We start from the raw sequence: 14,569 nt of genomic DNA on the forward strand, positions 1-14,569 counted from the left end.
CTATTTATTTTTCAGCAAAAGAGTTGCTTCATTGTTTTTAATGGACTTTTAAAAAAATGTGTCCAACAACAGGTGAAAGAAGACCTTTAGTTTGCAGGTCGGATGGTTATTTGCAGGGGAGGGTTTGGCTCCACAGCTTTACATGGATAAGTTTTACATCTCTGTGGGTTCTGTTAGCACAGCATGTGGACTGCTCGCAGACACAGAAGTTCAGTCCATTCCTTTGGCATTTGAGCACAATGTACAGCAACCATATAGGCCGAGGTGTGTCTGTTGCCCTGCTTGTAGTTATCTCTTGGTGGATACATACTACTAGATAGTATCTGCAAATTGGTAACAACTGTGCTAGAATAATAAATGCTAATAAGCTATACGATTTGCAAAAGAATAAGAAAAGTAAGATAAAAGAAGAGTCAATAAGCCCATGAGCATCCCTGCCAAACAACTGTTAGTAGGAACAGTGAGATCCAGTAGAAGAGCAGAAGAGCAGAAAGAACAGAAACATAGCTGAAGAAAATATTAGTACAGATAACTACATTACTGTCACAGCCTAGCAACAATCGTGTGCATTCAAGTATGTTGCCTACTGTAAGGGCATAAAGATAATTTTTCAGTCATGGGAATCATAAAACTGATCTTTTATTGACTTAAAAATTTACTTTCTAAGATGAAAATCAACTATAAAGCTCCTATTATGTTTAAAAAAGTTATATACTAAAGCATGCATAAACTATTTAATACATAGGAGATTAATTAGGTTAGCAGCAGGTTGACCTGCTGTTCCCAGTCAATTCTTTTCCCTTTGGGAGGACACTCAGCAGTCCCTCTCCCTGCCAGGACATGCCTGTCCCTGGGAAGCCCCGCAGGCTCTCAGAGACCAGAGCCCTCAGCAAGTGACAGAGCAAACCTATACTTCTGATAAGGCAAAGTAAGAAATTCATTTTACTGGCCCCTGAGTAAAAAGGAGTGATTGAACTGAGCTGATGACATACTGCCACATTTGTTTCTCGAGAACAAAAGGCTATTTGGTCTGGGGAAAGCTTGACTGTTCATTGGAAACAACACTGCTGATGACAGCAGCTGGCAAACTTAGCGATGACTTGGGCATAAGAGCACACAACAAAGAAAATACCCTACTGTTCATAAAAACACCACACATGCCAGGACTTTGACCCCTCCCTGCGTTCAGGATGCGCAGCTTTTGCTTCTCTCCCCCTGCTAACAACATAAGCACTTCAGACATGTGTCTGAGACCTCAGGGCCTGGATGTTCCTCTTCGACCACTCGCCAAACCTTCTGCTTCAGCCAGGCAAAAGGAAGAGTGCTGACTGCCTCTCCCCAAGCTGCTGACAGCTCTTAATTGCTATTACACTCACTGGGGCAGAGCTAATTTCTAAAGCTGGAGTTTTTAAGTGTTCTGCACCCAGATCTGAGGCCAGCATGGCAAACGCAGGGTTGGGAGTGGCTCGCACATGGTTGCCACTTCCTTTGAAAACCTGGCCCCAATCAGAGATGCTGAGCTTTTCTGCAAATCTGGCCCTTAAAGCCTGCTCCTGTTCCCACTGCAATCAGTGGTGACGTTCTGATTGATTTAATGGGGGTAGGCATACAGATTTAATTAGAAAATTGGTAACTGCAAGGAAAGAAGAGAATGCACAACAGCCTACCAGATCTCTGGTAGGAAGCAAGCAAAGGAGACAGTTGTCCTTAAGACCGAGATTTTAGCCTCTCTCTCTCAAAAAAAAAAAAGGATAATAAAAGAGATTGGCAAGATGGCCTTGAAGCTGCTCTTAAACATCCTGTATAATATATAATTGCTTTTCAGCTCTTGAGTACTCTACCTACCTTTTAGATCTGTCCCCTGGGAAGAAAATATGAAACATGCTGAAACACACAGCCCTTAACAGCAATCAGTATTTTTAACTTTTCTTTTGTGTTGGGAGGCAATTAAAACCTTGCTTAAAACCCCTTGCTTTTTGACAGGTACAAAGATGGATCAAGTCTAAAGTGTGTTTTTCATGTTAGTCCAGCTGTGGGCCAGAGAGGCACTTTTCACCACCTCGTGTGTTTTAATAAAATACTAAGATTCCCAATTCATTACTGTATGAAAAATCCTAATATCTGGAGGCTCACAGTCACAACACTCCAGAATTTTTATTCACTTTGAGGATTATTTGCATTCATGGAGGCCCTACATAACAGAGTTGGGGGCTATTTCTACACTTGTAAATGCATCTACCCGAATGCAGGATTGCCAGTGCCGTGCCAAGCTGTGCAGCGTTAACCCTGGTGCAGTCTCATCCATAGTGCTTGGTAACGAATTATCCCTTGAGCAAACTATCCCCCTGACAATATTTGAGCTTGTTTTGGATAGAAGTAGCTGTTTAACACCTAAAGTGAGCCTGGGCATCAATAAAGGTTTGCCTAGTTTGGGCAATAAGAGGATCAGGACCTGGGAATATGCTATAAGTTATTTGACAGTGTAGATACACCCTGAGGGTTGTAGTCCTCAAGGGGAACAGTTAACTTGGGTGTGTTATATCAGGACTAAACACTGACAGGGAGAAGCCATTTTGTTCTGTGATCATATAAGGGAAATGCTAGGAGCTTAACAGACTTGTGGCTCTCTTGATCCCCCCCCTTCCAGTGGGGAAGCTAGGCTACACACATATATCAGTTGCTGGCTGTGATAACTATCTGAGATGCTGGCTACTAATCCATGAGAAGAATTCCTTGTCTAAAAAATCCCTCACATTCAGAGCAGTGTCCTATCGGATTTTAATGTTAAGCTAGTAGCAATCACGAAAGAAACCAAAAGATGTAACTTTTCAAATTTCCAAAGCTCCAGAATGGATTCTAATTCAGCTAAGAAGGTGTATCAACCTAGAATTCAGTACAAAAGGCAACATGCAGCCAAAACTCTTGATGTGGGCAAAAATTTTGCCCGTGAGAGTACTGTGAGGCAGACCCTTTATTAGCACCAGCCAGTTCTTAGCAAAACTATGTCTTACCTTTCTCCTGCACACAACCCATACTGCCTTATCACTGTGATGGCTGGGTTAGCAGAGAGCACTCGTACACTCTCTACAGTCTCCTGCCTCTGGAACAACAATACAAAAGCAAAAGGTCACAGGGGGTGAAATGAGGTAGCAGAAACATCTAGGTGTTAGGACAGTGTGCAACAGCTCGCTTCTGATGTAAAGCTGTTCAGACAGACAGAGAGAGATTTCATGGCTGAAATATTTATGCATGGATGTGTCAACGCCGTGCTGTGATGATTCCTTTCTGGGTGCAAGCTTAGGGCCTCACTATGGAAAAAGAAAGTGTTTCTAAGCAGAAATCTCCCAGCTGAGTGTGCTCAGGGATTGCTGCACTCTGGCAATGGCATAATTTCTCAGTGTTTACAAAATCTCCTGAAAATGGTATTTCTTGGAAGGGTAAGGCTAACACCACAGTAGTGGTGCTACAGTATTTGTATCATGGTCTCAGAGAATTTTGTGTGTGTACCAGAGTGACGTCGGTTCCTAACCCTACATTCAAATATCTTCCTAACAATCTTATCTTCTCTAATGTTAATAGCAGTAATATGCTGTAATTGTTCATTACTGCTTTATTCCCAAAATATTACAAGCTGCTCCCATTGTCTGGCTGCCATAGTATATTTTTGTGTTTAACTCGTGGACAGCTTCTGCCATGCATACTCACATTGGTTAGTACCTCAGGGCTGCACCATCCAGCATCTTGCTGATTACAGTCCAAATGGTTTAGCCTGCAAGGAATTCTATGTATCTGCATACACCTTATTTACTCTCAGAGGTCAGCAGACTGCAGGCATGTACCCCCCAATTTAGGAGAACATAGACTGAAACTAAACAAAACACACCAGAGCCATCATCCGGTTTTGCTTGTACTAAGCTATAGTCTCAGTGCTTATGAAATAAACAGGGTAAACAGAGAAATGACATGGGAATAAAGCACAACCTGCCTTATTGCATTTACTCACAGGAACTTACACAGGGTTTTTGTTTTGTTTGGGGTTTGCTAATGTTTTTCAAACTGAAACCATATTTCCTGTAAAGAATGCAGCCAATTCTGTGGCATAAGCAACCATGGAACGTTACTGTACTCCTACACTGAAGTGCGCTGAGGGTTACAAAGTCCAAGGTGAGACATTCTCTAACTAGCATAGGAATGTGGGGCAGCGCTGCAGTTTTCTGCCTGGACATTCATAACAGCAGATGTGACCACTTAATTCTCTGGTTTTCCCCTGCTGTGCCTTTTCCCTGTGCCAGGGTTAGAGGAAAGTAACCAGGCAGGCTTGTACAGGCTGTGAGGGAAAGGGAGAAGCTCAAGGGCTAACAGGGCAAGGGACTGAAAGTAGGAAGAGGGGACATTATCTCAGCCTGTACGCAGGACTCGCACAAGCCTAACATCTGCTCTGTTCACAGCAAGTGTGATTATCTAGCATCATTACAGCAGTCTAGGCTGTACAGTTTTGGTTGCTAATTGCATGTTGTAGGTGATGATCACAAAACTATTTCCATATAGTTCACAATTATATACTTACAGATATCATAGTATGTATCTCTAGTTCAGGCTGCCATTCATTTTTCATTGTAGGAAATAACATTCTGCCACTCAGACTATTGCCAAGCTGTTCCTTTCTGGGCCAGAAGCCTCCATTTTGAGCATCGGAATCAGGATGAATTGTTTAGGAACACTTCAGTCAAAAACTCCTAGCCATGTCCAAGAACAAAATCAGTTACAACTGACTCAGGCTGCTGGTTTTAAATAGATTCTTTCATCTGTTTTAATAAGAACAAGCATTTTCAGATTTGGTGCAAAGGTATGACATTTAGCTGGATGGTCTCTGTAGGGAAGAAAATATCGCTGTGAAAGTGTGTCTTTTTGCCCTCTATAAACTCTTATTTCACACACAATACCTAGTACGAGCAGACAGTGCTGAGTTCAAAAGTTTTAACTTCATGGTGGGAAGTACCTTTTGTGTGAGAGCCTAATACTTAACACAACATACTGAGAAAGTGGAAGACTTGAGTACAAGGCCTTTGCCAGAGTGAAGAGATTTAGAAAAAGAATTATTAGGCTACCGTACAGGGTCAAAAAAGACAGAATATTTCCATTCCTCCCCTATCTCTGCTATTGAAACCAGCTAACATAAGCTCCTGAAATCTTACATAGGGTTCCTAAACTAGCTTCTCTGCACGCCACATAAAATACATGAATTTATCTAGCTTGCACACCAAACTTTGTAAACATATAGTTCTTTAATGTGCTTTAAAACATAATTATACCTATAATGACAACTTCCTTATGGCAAACATGGGCTGTCCAGATACGCAACTCCAAGTGATTCTCTCAGGCTTCGTAGCCCCAATGCACATACCACAGGAACTGAAAACACATTTTAAATTTCATTTCCCCAGCTGTCACTTGTGTACCCTTTCCTATTGGTATACTTTGCCCCATTAGTAGGGGACAGGAATTTCACAGGTTTATTCGTTACATAAAACGCTACTTAGTGTGGCTCAACACAGTCTCTTATGTTTCTGCAAAGAGTGTCCCTTTGACAGCTTTCCAGAGCAGAGGATGCAGGCCCAGGTCTGTAGCACCAAAATTCATTCCCAAAACTGAACATCCCCTTTCCAGCCCCGGCTCAGCTGAGAACAGCATTTATCCTGAGCAGGTACTCCATAAAACTCTCATTCCTTCCCTCCTCTGCCACAGCCTTCACACGGCAACATGGCACCCGCTGTTGCAGCCCACAGAGTGCAGGGGGCTTACCCACATCGACCACTACAACACCCGGCGGGCTGGGGACATCCCACCTGCGTGGCTAAAAGCAGCCCCCCTTCCCTGGGGAAAATGGAAAGGATAAAGAAAAAACAACGCACAAGCCACTGTGGGGAAAGAGGGAGAGCTAAACGCGCCCCCCTAGACACACGTTACCCTCCCTCACATCAGGTGTGGGGGGGCACCCAGTAATGGCGGCGGCAGCGGGCAGGGCAGGGCCGCCCCTCGGCCCTTACCCTAAGGGCGGGCGGGCAGGGCCGGGCCGGGCGCCTTATGTAAGGGCAGAGGCGGGGCCAGCCCGGCTGTGGTGGCGGCAGCAGGAGCTCCACCGCCATGTCCTGGTACCGCAACACCGTGTGGTTCGTGAAGGGGCTACGGGAGTACACGAGGTACGGCCACCGCTGACCCCGGGCTGTGGGGCCCGGGGCGGCTGCGGGCGGGGCGGGCGCCGCGCTGCGGTCAGGCCGGGGGCGTTTCTCTGCGACCGTGGGGCGTTTAACCATTTCGAGGTGTTGTATTTTTAAAATGTTTTTAATGGTAGCCTCCCTGTCGCCGACGGCGCGGACAAATTTTAAGGCTTTATCTGGGAGGTGCCCAGCGGCGCTGCCTGGGCCTGCCTCGCCCCGGGGCTGCATCTGGGCCACCTCCCAAGTGACAAAGTTTGGGCTGTGTGGCTTGTGGCGAGCAAACGCCTCAAGTTGTTGCTACATCACTCCTTGCAGTGCCACTGGTGCTGTAGGTGGCCTGTCCCACGAGTACGGAGAGTCGTGGGGAGGGGGGGTGTGCTGAGCCGTGAAGGGAGAGTGCTTTTTAACTGGGTTTTTTGGAAGTACTTTTTTCTAGTTTTCTCACAGGTGTCTCTCATTTACTCAGGAGCGGCTACGAGTCTGCTTCCAAGCACTTCAATCCAGCTGATGTGGAGGTGAACGTGGCTGGAAGATCCTTTCTGGTCACCGGCGCCAACAGTGGCATCGGCAAGGCCACAGCCACAGAGATAGCAAGGAGAGGTGAGACGGGACAAGATGAGGAGATCTGAGGGGTCCATGCAGAGAAGATGGGAGGAAGCCAGTTTGGCCTTCCAGCACAACCACAAAGGCACAGTTCCCGGGGACAAAGGGTCAGGCATGTTAACTTACAAAGCTGTTAGTGTAGGTTAGAGGTTTAAGCATCATCTGTGCTGTGAAAACTGGAATGGTGAAACAAAATTAATGGAGAATATTTGCAAAGTGTTTCTGAAGTGCACGTTTACCAAAACTGTCTTTATTACAGTGGCATCTGAGGGTGTTAGTGACGGATCAAGGTCTGCTTAAGGCTGATTTGGTACTAGTAGCAGCCTGTCTGAATTTGAACTGTTTTGGAGAACTTGCAACTGTATCATATGATGAAAGAAAACAATTGACTTTACTAATCTGAGACAGGAGAGTGTAAAAGGAGCAAAAGTTGTGCTTGGTCTTAACAATAATAACCTGTGCCCTTTAACTGATTGCACGCAACCATTTTTTCTGTCTCTCTCTGTAAGTGAGGAAATGGTATGAACTAGAACTAGCTACTGTTGAAGGATAAACCTACTCCCTTCCAGAGTGGGCAAAATAATTCCTGTTGTGCAAGAGTGATAAGAGTTTTGGCATGTAGGATAGAAGGGAGGAGCTTGCAGCTCCTTGCTCTCTTTTTGCCTGCTTAGGTTTCATAACAATCTTACAAGGGAAAGTGGTGACTCAGTTAAATTAAACCAATTCAAAATCATTAGCATCAAAGAGCCTTTGGGTTAAAGATCCCCATCAGTGCCAGTATGTGATTGATTTCGGGTTCCCACCACTGCCATTATGTATAATAGCCTTATGTAAGTATTGCCTCATCTGATGACTCTTTTGCTCACAAATGGATATGTCTGCCAGGTTTTGCAAGCTGTCAAGCTGACTGGATCTGCATAGGATTTGGTCACCCTGTCTAGTATTTGGAGCCCAAAGAACAACCTTGGGCTCACACTGCTTGTCTGGTACCTCGTGTGGGTGTTGCTGTGCATATGAAGTTAAAATGACTCAACGGTGCCTTCCTGATCCTATCCTTGTGCCTGTTGCTCTGAAACTCAATGTCAGCTGTTGGGGCTCTGGCTTCTAGTTGAAACTCTTCAAGTATATCATGACAAGAAAATAAGGAATTTGAAGCAAAAGAATAACCAAGTTATGTTAGGTTTACCTTCAAGCGCTTCAGATCTCTGTAAATAATGACAGTCATGATGACAATTTCTTTAGCCTGAGTTCAGCTTTCCTCTGAATCAGTGTCTTATGGGTATTACAGATCCAGGCTTTCCTGTATGTCTTGTGTATTGCACTTCCAGTTTGATGCATTCGTCCCACAAGCACTCTTACAATTCCCATGTGTTGTTTAAGTTCAAATAATTTCAATCTTTGCCACGGAAAATACATTTAAATCCCTTTCCTAGCCCATAGGTCACACCAAAACTTCCCTCTCCCCTTAACAGCAAGAAAAAAGTTGATATTCAAAGCCCTTAAAACCCACCTCTATTTTTATTGAATGTTTTACACTGTAAACTATGAGAATCACAGAATGGTAGGGTTGGAAGGGACCTCTGGAGATCATCTAGTCCAACCCCCCCCTGCCAGAGCAGGGTCACCAATGTGTTGGTGACCATCAGAATGGTGACCGTCTGATGTCGGTGAACATCGGAATGTTCCTGATCAGCTTGAAGACCAGCTACTTCTTCCACGTGTTTAATTTGTATCTGCACATGTTACTTGTGCTGTCCCTTGTGCTTTGGGAAGAGTTCCTTAAACAACTGCAAATGCACATCCTTAACTGCCTTAAGATCTGCAATTAAAGCCGCCTTTTGCAGTGAAGCCTGCAATCACTGTGAGAATATCCAGAGATGAGCATTGGACACTGCCCCTTCTGATTGTCTTTTCTCTCACTCATGAAATCTGCTTTCTCTGGGGCAAAAACTGTCTTTCATTCTGATCTGTATATATTCGGTACCTGTCTGTGCACAGTCCCTTCCATGCATGGTGTATGTGTAACACAAAGTGAAGATGAACCTTTTATTAAACATTGGTTAGTGTCATTTGTATGACTATCCCAAATTAAGGAGTTTCGCCACTGTGGTTGTGCACTTGTTAAAAGTAACGCAACCAGCTCTGACAGTGCAGTAGAGGAATCATACCCTGTTGGAAATTTTCAGAAGAACCTTGAGGCTTGTTGCCTGCATCAGCTGCATGCCAAGTATACTTGCTGTAATGGTGGTTAGTGGAAAAACATCTCTCTTGGACAGAAAACTTCATTATCAGACTGCACACTAAGCTGTGCAGTGTGTGACTGCTCTATCCCTAGGTTAGACTTGGTGTCTTACGTTTGGGTTCTGGGCACTAGAAGAGTGACCCGGCACTGTTGTTTCTATTATCATGCCTTTGGGATTACATTGCTTGAGCCTTCTAGTGGTGGACTGCTAGCAACCCCTAAAACACCTTTAACGATAGGTTAAAGTATAGAGTATGGTTGAGATTAACACATTACTTGTAATGATCACAAATACATAATGATACAAATACATAGCATAAAAATGGATTACGCCTACCTGTACTTCAGCCCTGTTTTCGAAGGCTCTCTTTAATGTGGCTAAGCTATGAGGAAAGTATCCAGGCCTTTAAGAGGAACCTTGCCTTGTTTATTCCTTTTCATAGAAAAGCTGGTTGGAAGGGACCTCTAGAGGTCATCTCGTCCAGCATGCCACTTGAAGCAAGACTTTTGCCAGCACTAGATTGTTTTGTCTCACTGCGTCTTGCAAGGATGGAAATTATGCAGCCTCTTGGGACAGCCTGATCTATTTAGAAGAAAACCAGTGAAAAATTTTTTCTTGATGCTTGACCTAAACATCCCAAGCTGCAATTTGTAGCTGTGGTCCTTGTCATAGCTCTCACTGCTGAGAAGAATTCTGGTATCTGGCATTTTTATTTCCTTTTCACAGAGCAATTCCACTCACTTGTGTTGTTCAAGGCCTTTATTGATCTTTCTAAGGTATGTGTCAAAAGAAGTATTTATGATACGGATGCCTTTGCTTCAATTGCCAGTGTAGCTCTGGTATTTTATCAACACTAAACAGGATGCGCAAACTTGATAGTAAATAGTTTGGGTGGACAGTACCTGGAATGCAGCGGCATTCTCCAGCCGTGCCTGAGGACCCTATTACAGCATGGTGCTTTCTCCCTTCTGCGTGCCTTCATAGGGACCAGAGCCAAGCAGAAATCTTCTAGCTTTCTTACTACATCTGCTCTTTGTATCCTAAACCTTTTGTTTGAAGGACCTGTACCTTAGTCCTTTGACAGACCCTGTTGGGATTCTTGGTATCTCTGGTCTGCCTGATGGTGCTGCTGGGTCGGTGCTTTTTGGGGGGAGTTTGACTCTAGGAATGGCCCAAAGGTGGTGGACCTGGAAATGCTACGGGGTGCCACGGCCCTAACCAGCTCTCAGCTCACCAGCAAGTGTAACAGGAGCCATGAGAGCTCCACAGACATGAGCTGCAGTAGGATTAATGAAAAGCCACCACTTAGTTCTTGGCATAGAGAAATGGGACTGTTGGTTGTGCGCAGCTCAGGAACATTCTGCCTGCTGGGAAGCTCTTGTGATATTTCAGTGACCATCTGACCAGCGTTGCCGCTGTTACTAGCAGGCTATAGATGTCCCACAAACTGGAATGCAATTACAATAGGTTTTTTGTTTAATTTGGATTGTATTAAAAACTAACGCTGAACAAGAACTGCAAATTATACATCCCATCCTGCCTCTCCTTTTTCACTGATGCCTCCCCCAAATGCAGTTAATAATAACCAAATGTATTTCTCGTCAAAATCCACCAGGTGGCACGGTTCATCTGGTTTGCCGAAATAAGGAACGGGCTGAGGTTGCCAAAGGAGAAATAGTGACAGAAACGGGCAATCAGGTGAGGTTTTTTTCAGTCTTTTTTTTACTCTTAGAAAGATTGTTAATATGAAAGACTTCAGAGGCCTTGATATATTCTGTTTTGTCATTTTGCTGTTGTGTTTTTAACAGTATTTCCATGTGGACGTGGAAGCATCTAGTAGTTTATCATCCATATGATTTGAAGTGATTTAATTTCACTAGGTGATGGTTTCTGTGACTATAGCATCACCAGCAGCATGCTGTTTTATTTAATGTTTGTTGTCGATGTGCTTTGTTTTGTCCTACTTACTATTCCTAACTATGTGGCTGGGACTTTTAACAATTAATGCATTGCAACACTTGCAATAACGTTTATGAGTTTACAGCATTGGAGTTGAAGGTTTTATGTGTCTGAATAACATGCTTTTGATTTGCTAAGGTTGGCTGCTCTGTGAAATCCTGTGTGGTCCTAGTTCCACGCTCTACAGACTTTTCCATCTCCTTTTCATATAGTATCTCTTCCTTACCTCTTCCCTTTTGTTACAGATTCTTTTTGCTTCCACATATATCACTCTACAGTATAGCCCGGTAGCTGTCACTGTTACTTTTGCTAATTAGTTAGGAGGGTGTGCTTATGGAGAAGTGCAGTCATTGTCTTTCTATCTTGGTGTACTGGTTTTGGTTGGGATAGAGTTAATTTTCTTCATAGCAGCTCCTATGGTGCTATGTTTTGGATTTGCGACCAAAACGGTGTTGACAACCCATGTTTTAGTTATTGCTGAACAGTGCTCGCACAGCCTTTTCTGCTTCTCACCCTGCCCCACCAGTGAGCAGGCTGGGGATTCCACAAGAAGTTGGGAGGGGACACACTGGGACAGTTGACCCCAGCTGACCAAAGAGATATCCCAATACTGTATGATGTTGTGTTCAGCAATAAAAGCCGGGGGAAGAAGGAGGAAGGGGGGACATGGGGACGTTCACATTTATGGTGTTTGGCTTTGGCTGTTGCACGTGATGAAGACCTGCTTTCCTGGGGATTGCTAAACACCTGCCTGACAATGGGAAGTAGTGAATGAATTCTTTATTTTGCTTTGTTTGCATACACAGCTCTGCTTCACTTATTAAACTGTACTCAAGCCCCAAGTTTTGTCTGTTTTACCCTTCTGATTCTCTCCCCCATCCTACTGGGAGGGGAGTGAGCAAGTGGCTGTGTGGGGCTTAACTGCCTACCGGGGTTAGCCCACAATGCTTGGATGGAGAGCTATCTTCATTTTAAATAGTGACTTGGCTCCTGAGCACAGTATTTTGATTCCAATAATAGTTTTTAATGTGGATCAAAAATTCTGAAGACTTTTTATGGTTAGAGATACCATATTCACTAAATTTCTGCTCTTTGGTTTCAGCTCCCTAGTGTGTCACAACGAGCATTACACTTGGTTCTTGAATGGTGGTGAATTAGATCAGTCCTTATGTAGAAATAAATACTTTCCAGCTGTCTATAACTGTGTAATCCTATGGCTATAGTAAGACTGGTGATTATCTGTGTTACCTCCTTTTCTAACTGCAGTCAGACAGCTTTTGAAGAGGGGTGAGTTCGATGACCTCTGATGGATCCTTCATGGTCTGTTTTCTGTCATTTGGTGAAACAAAACTCGAGGCAAATAATGTTCTTCGTCTAACAGCAGCACAATTGCTGCATTCCCAGTTCTTGGTAGACTGCAAACCTGTGGTTTCTCTAGTAATGAAAGGGTATGAGAGCACTGCAGAACTTGTTCGTGACCCTGGGGACAGAGCACTTGTATAGAAAGCAGCATTCAGTGAAGTGTTAGATGAGCTGTACGAGAGGCCCTGTGGGACATGTGACTGTACTAGGAAGAGTCATTTTAATAAGGAGTCCACAAGAACATCCTTCTTTATAAGTACTTATTCAGAAGCAATCCAGGGAGATAATAAAATGCTTTATCTGCAATGTGACAAGCTGTGTCCGGACTTGTTTTTCCTGATCATATGGACAGAGATCCTGTTGTTGTATATGCCATAGATTTTTTCCATCTTCCACAGCAACACAAGCTGGAGTTCAGTGTTGAAATAGAGCTATTATTTGGCAGGCACCTGCACCTAGACCTGGGAGCTGGGAAGTTCTCCTAATCTGTTAAAGTAAGTAGATCTAGTCACAAAGATGAGGTTTCACTTTGAAAATGACTTTGCCGCCATTGAGGACTTTTATTGGGAACAGGCCTCTGGGTCCTTTTTCTGAGTCAATTTGACAGTCTTCAGCAGATAAGTGTTGATTTAGATCTTTTTCAGTCTCTGAAATCACTTGTAATATTGAACATCTGCCCAGAAAACTTCAGCTCTTCTGTTTCAGTAGATAATGGTAGTAGCGTTGAAAGTAGAGGTATCCAGTTAGACACAGTAGAGCAGTGTCAAGATTTTGGTCAGAAATGAACATTATGATGAGAAAATTCTGACCTAACTGAACTAAGGAGCCGAAATCCAGTGGCTAGAGAGAAAAAAGTAATGTGGTTTTTATCTGCAGGGAAGCAGAATTACAGGCAGGGAATGATGCCTTATAATTTTCTCAGCTTCTTCACTTACCTCATTTGCTTGTATAATAAGTATTTAAAGAAACAGCTTTGAAAGAGAGGAGGTCTTTTAATGATTATTTGTTGTTTTGCATGAGAACACATCCTCTGCATAATTATTTTAGAACTGCCTTTTCCTGGGATACGCCATAAGACTATCTGGTACGTTTTTGAGACTAAGTGCTATCTAGGAGAAGAGTAGGAGTTCACATGCCTTTTGTGTGCTGATAAATGCCACTGTGCTTGTACTTGGTAGAACACAAATTTGCACAAAGCAAGAGACTTGCCTGTAACAAACAGTAAAAGGTTTTGGATGTTTTGGAGAGAGGAGATATTTCTAGCTTTAGTGGTTTAGAAAATTATAACTTTGCTCTATGTCAGTCTTTTCCTTTCTTTATTTTCTTGCACCCGCATCCCTGGCTGTAGTATTTCAAAACGTTGCAAGATTGTTGTGACATGGGGTGGCTAACAAGGACTTAGCAGTTAATGCAGCAGTTAGCATGGAAGGGGGTGCAGAAGGCACCTGACGCTCTGAGGCAGCTGGAGTGAGTGCAGTGATGTTCTCCTGCCCTGGTTGGAGTGACTGTGCCTGGCACATGGGAGGCTAACCCAGACAGAGCTTCAGAGAAATGATGTGGCAGATGTTGGACTGCAGGGAGACTGGTATTTTTCCCTGAGCCTGGGGCAGGGCTTGATGGTGGCCTCATCTGTTGGGTTCTGCTGTGGTCAAGGTGCTGGGCTGCCAGGTGAAGTGACTGCAGGAGATGAGCTGGCTGCATAACTGTAGGGAACAGAACAGAAACAGGAGATTGACAGGGTCTCTGCAGAGAGTAGAAGAGCACAAATCCCACATTGCATGGATGGAGGGACAGCTAGAAGGAAGCTCGAGTAAGCGGTGGATAGAGACTTCTAAGATGGGGAGGAATGGAAGCTTGTGACTGCTGGCACCAGAAGGCAGGCTCATTCTCTGTCTGCAGATGTGCGTTTATAGGATAGGTATGGTGCCATGGTAACAGATGAGGAAGAACAAGCTCTGTCAGGGGAGGTGTTGTAGCCAGATGAGCCCGAACCATTGTTGGCACTGGGAGGAAGTGATGGGTGATAATGGCTGGAGGCTCCCTCCTGTGGGGGATGGAGGCACCCATCTGCAGTCTTGGCTTGATATGTTGAGAGATTTGTCACTTCCTGAGGACTCAGATCTAGGGAATTGTAGAGAGTCTGCTGAGGCTCATGTGGATGTCAGACTAATACCTTTTGTTGCC

At 44.1% G+C, this 14,569-nt stretch overlaps 1 protein-coding gene across 2 annotated transcripts in view; it reads left to right on the plus strand.

Annotated features, from left to right (window-relative positions):
- The first annotated feature begins 6,076 nt into the window (after positions 1–6,076).
- The window catches only part of DHRS12 (dehydrogenase/reductase 12), a 32,344-nt gene continuing 23,851 nt past the window's right edge, over positions 6,077–14,569 (plus strand). Inside the window, exons 1-3 of one of the 2 annotated variants that reach the window (XM_054212307.1) lie at positions 6,077–6,200; positions 6,685–6,818; positions 10,680–10,762. In XM_054212307.1, the coding sequence (XP_054068282.1) occupies positions 6,145–6,200; positions 6,685–6,818; positions 10,680–10,762 (273 nt within the window). In that variant the 5' untranslated portion in view covers positions 6,077–6,144. The remainder of the gene's footprint in view (positions 6,201–6,684; positions 6,819–10,679; positions 10,763–14,569) is intronic. The other variant, XM_054212317.1, reaches the window with a different exon arrangement.

Source organism: Rissa tridactyla, chromosome 1 (genome assembly GCF_028500815.1).
Source record: "Rissa tridactyla isolate bRisTri1 chromosome 1, bRisTri1.patW.cur.20221130, whole genome shotgun sequence".
Classification (NCBI taxonomy): Eukaryota; Metazoa; Chordata; class Aves; order Charadriiformes; family Laridae; genus Rissa; species Rissa tridactyla.